The 1811-nt window shown below is 39.7% G+C and overlaps 1 protein-coding gene across 1 annotated transcript in view; it reads right to left on the bottom strand.

The window, feature by feature from the left end:
• Positions 1–228: 228 nt before the first annotated feature.
• The window catches only part of LOC117168080 (uncharacterized histidine-rich protein DDB_G0274557-like), a 2706-nt gene continuing 1123 nt past the window's right edge, over positions 229–1811 (bottom strand). Inside the window, exon 3 of the mRNA XM_033353447.1 lies at positions 229–953. Coding sequence (XP_033209338.1) covers positions 744–953 — 210 coding nt within the window. The 3' untranslated portion in view covers positions 229–743. The remainder of the gene's footprint in view (positions 954–1811) is intronic.

Genomic DNA, 1811 nt, shown 5'->3' with positions numbered 1-1811 from the left:
TTTCAAATTTCAAAGCTATCTTTAGCACTGTTAAAGATTTTTCACCATATTTAAATGTTTTTAATAGATTAGATTCTATGTATCTTATTACAATAACCTATAAGTACTTTAAACCTTCGACCCATATTTATGGTATTTTTATTAATTATTTAATAATAATCAATATTCAAGTCCTAACCATAGCAGTAGACTTAAATTCTAAGGAAAGGAAATAAAGAATACTCGAGATTTATCACAAGACTAATAACTTTTATTAGAAAATAAATAAAAGTATGGTTCGAGGGGGGAATTGGTGGGTAGAATGTTTTGCAGAAGAACATAAAAAATATACATTAGCGCAGATGTCATGATGTCTTCTTCAGTATCAAATGCCACACAGTTAGAAACACTGTGTTTTTAAGGGAGTTGGGAGGGGAGTGATGCGGGGTATGTGACGTGGTTTAATACAATAATGTAGTTTTTTTTGTAGATTTTTTAATCCGGATGCCTGGTCTGTGGTCCGGGTGGTCTGAAGCCAGCGCCAATGATGTGCTCTGATTGCATTTTCAATTCTAAATTTGATTCGCGGGTTTTCCGAAACACCGTAATCGACCTCTGCGTGCAGCGTCGTTCGAAGAGATCCAATTGTTGCACTCCCTAGTGAAGACTCGACCTCCGCTTCCTTTTATCCAGATGCGATGTAATTCGAACGGCAAGAGCCACCGGGGACCAGTTGTTAACATGATGCCTTAGAACACCTTTATTTACCATCCGTGCTTGACGACCTTGATTTCGGGTTCAGCAACATGAGCTTCGTATCCGATGAGATGGGGATGGGGAACATGGGGAACTTTGTAATGGATTGGGTTTGGATGGTCATGAACCTTCAGATGAAGGGGTTCTGGATGAATTGGTGGAATTGGGTGTGGTTGTTGAATCTGGATGGCGTGAACGTAGTGTGGTTCATGGTGACCCTGGAAAAAGAATACTTGTTAATTATTTGCATCCTTGAAATTCATATTTTAAATTGTAATACAAAGATCCAAATGCTGATCATAATCAACAGATGTTGGATTTAAAAGAGTGAATTAAATCTCGAGCTCCAACAATAATCAGACTTAGAGAATTGAATGATGTGCAAGCCAAGACATTTACCCTATCTCAATTCTCTAAAGAACATGAGATAGTAGAAAGAAATCAATACTTCGCAGAAAAATGAGCTGAAAATCTATCGAGGAGACAATTCCGAGATGAATCCGTTGGAGAACGTCAGGCAGGCTAATAGTCCTTGTTATTGCCTGAACGTCGAATAATTGATCAACGTTTTACCTTCTGTACAGTTGGTTGCCAGAGATTATTTTGTGGTTGCCATGGGTTACTTGGTTGTTGCCAGGGATTACTCTGCTGCTTCCAGGGGTTGCTTTGTTGTTGCCAAGGATCACTCTGTACCTGCCATGGATTGCTTTGTTTTTGCCAAGGATTTTGCCAGACCCCAGGAGCCTGGTTGTTTAAAAACAACAAAAACACTTAACACCTTCGAGTCCTCAAGGGTTAAATCTGGCCAAGCACCTCAGAGTCTTGTTCATTGGTTACTCGATTCTCGTAGAAATGACTCGTTTCTCGAGCGTTCAGGAGATTGTAGAGAGAGATTCAAGAACCGCGAAGAGGGCATAAAAGCGAGAGTGCTATTATGCATTGTTACGTTGTCGGAGAGATATTACCGGATAGACAAGACACCTCAGAGGCGAGAATCCATGGCTGATTCTCGTAATAGATCATAACAGTTACAGCAGTTGCTGTAACTGCATCGTTAAAAACCAACGAAAGAAGAA

This window comes from Belonocnema kinseyi, chromosome 2 (genome assembly GCF_010883055.1).
Source record: "Belonocnema kinseyi isolate 2016_QV_RU_SX_M_011 chromosome 2, B_treatae_v1, whole genome shotgun sequence".
NCBI classification, from domain to species: Eukaryota; Metazoa; Arthropoda; class Insecta; order Hymenoptera; family Cynipidae; genus Belonocnema; species Belonocnema kinseyi.
This window is presented reverse-complemented; position numbering and strand designations above follow the sequence as displayed.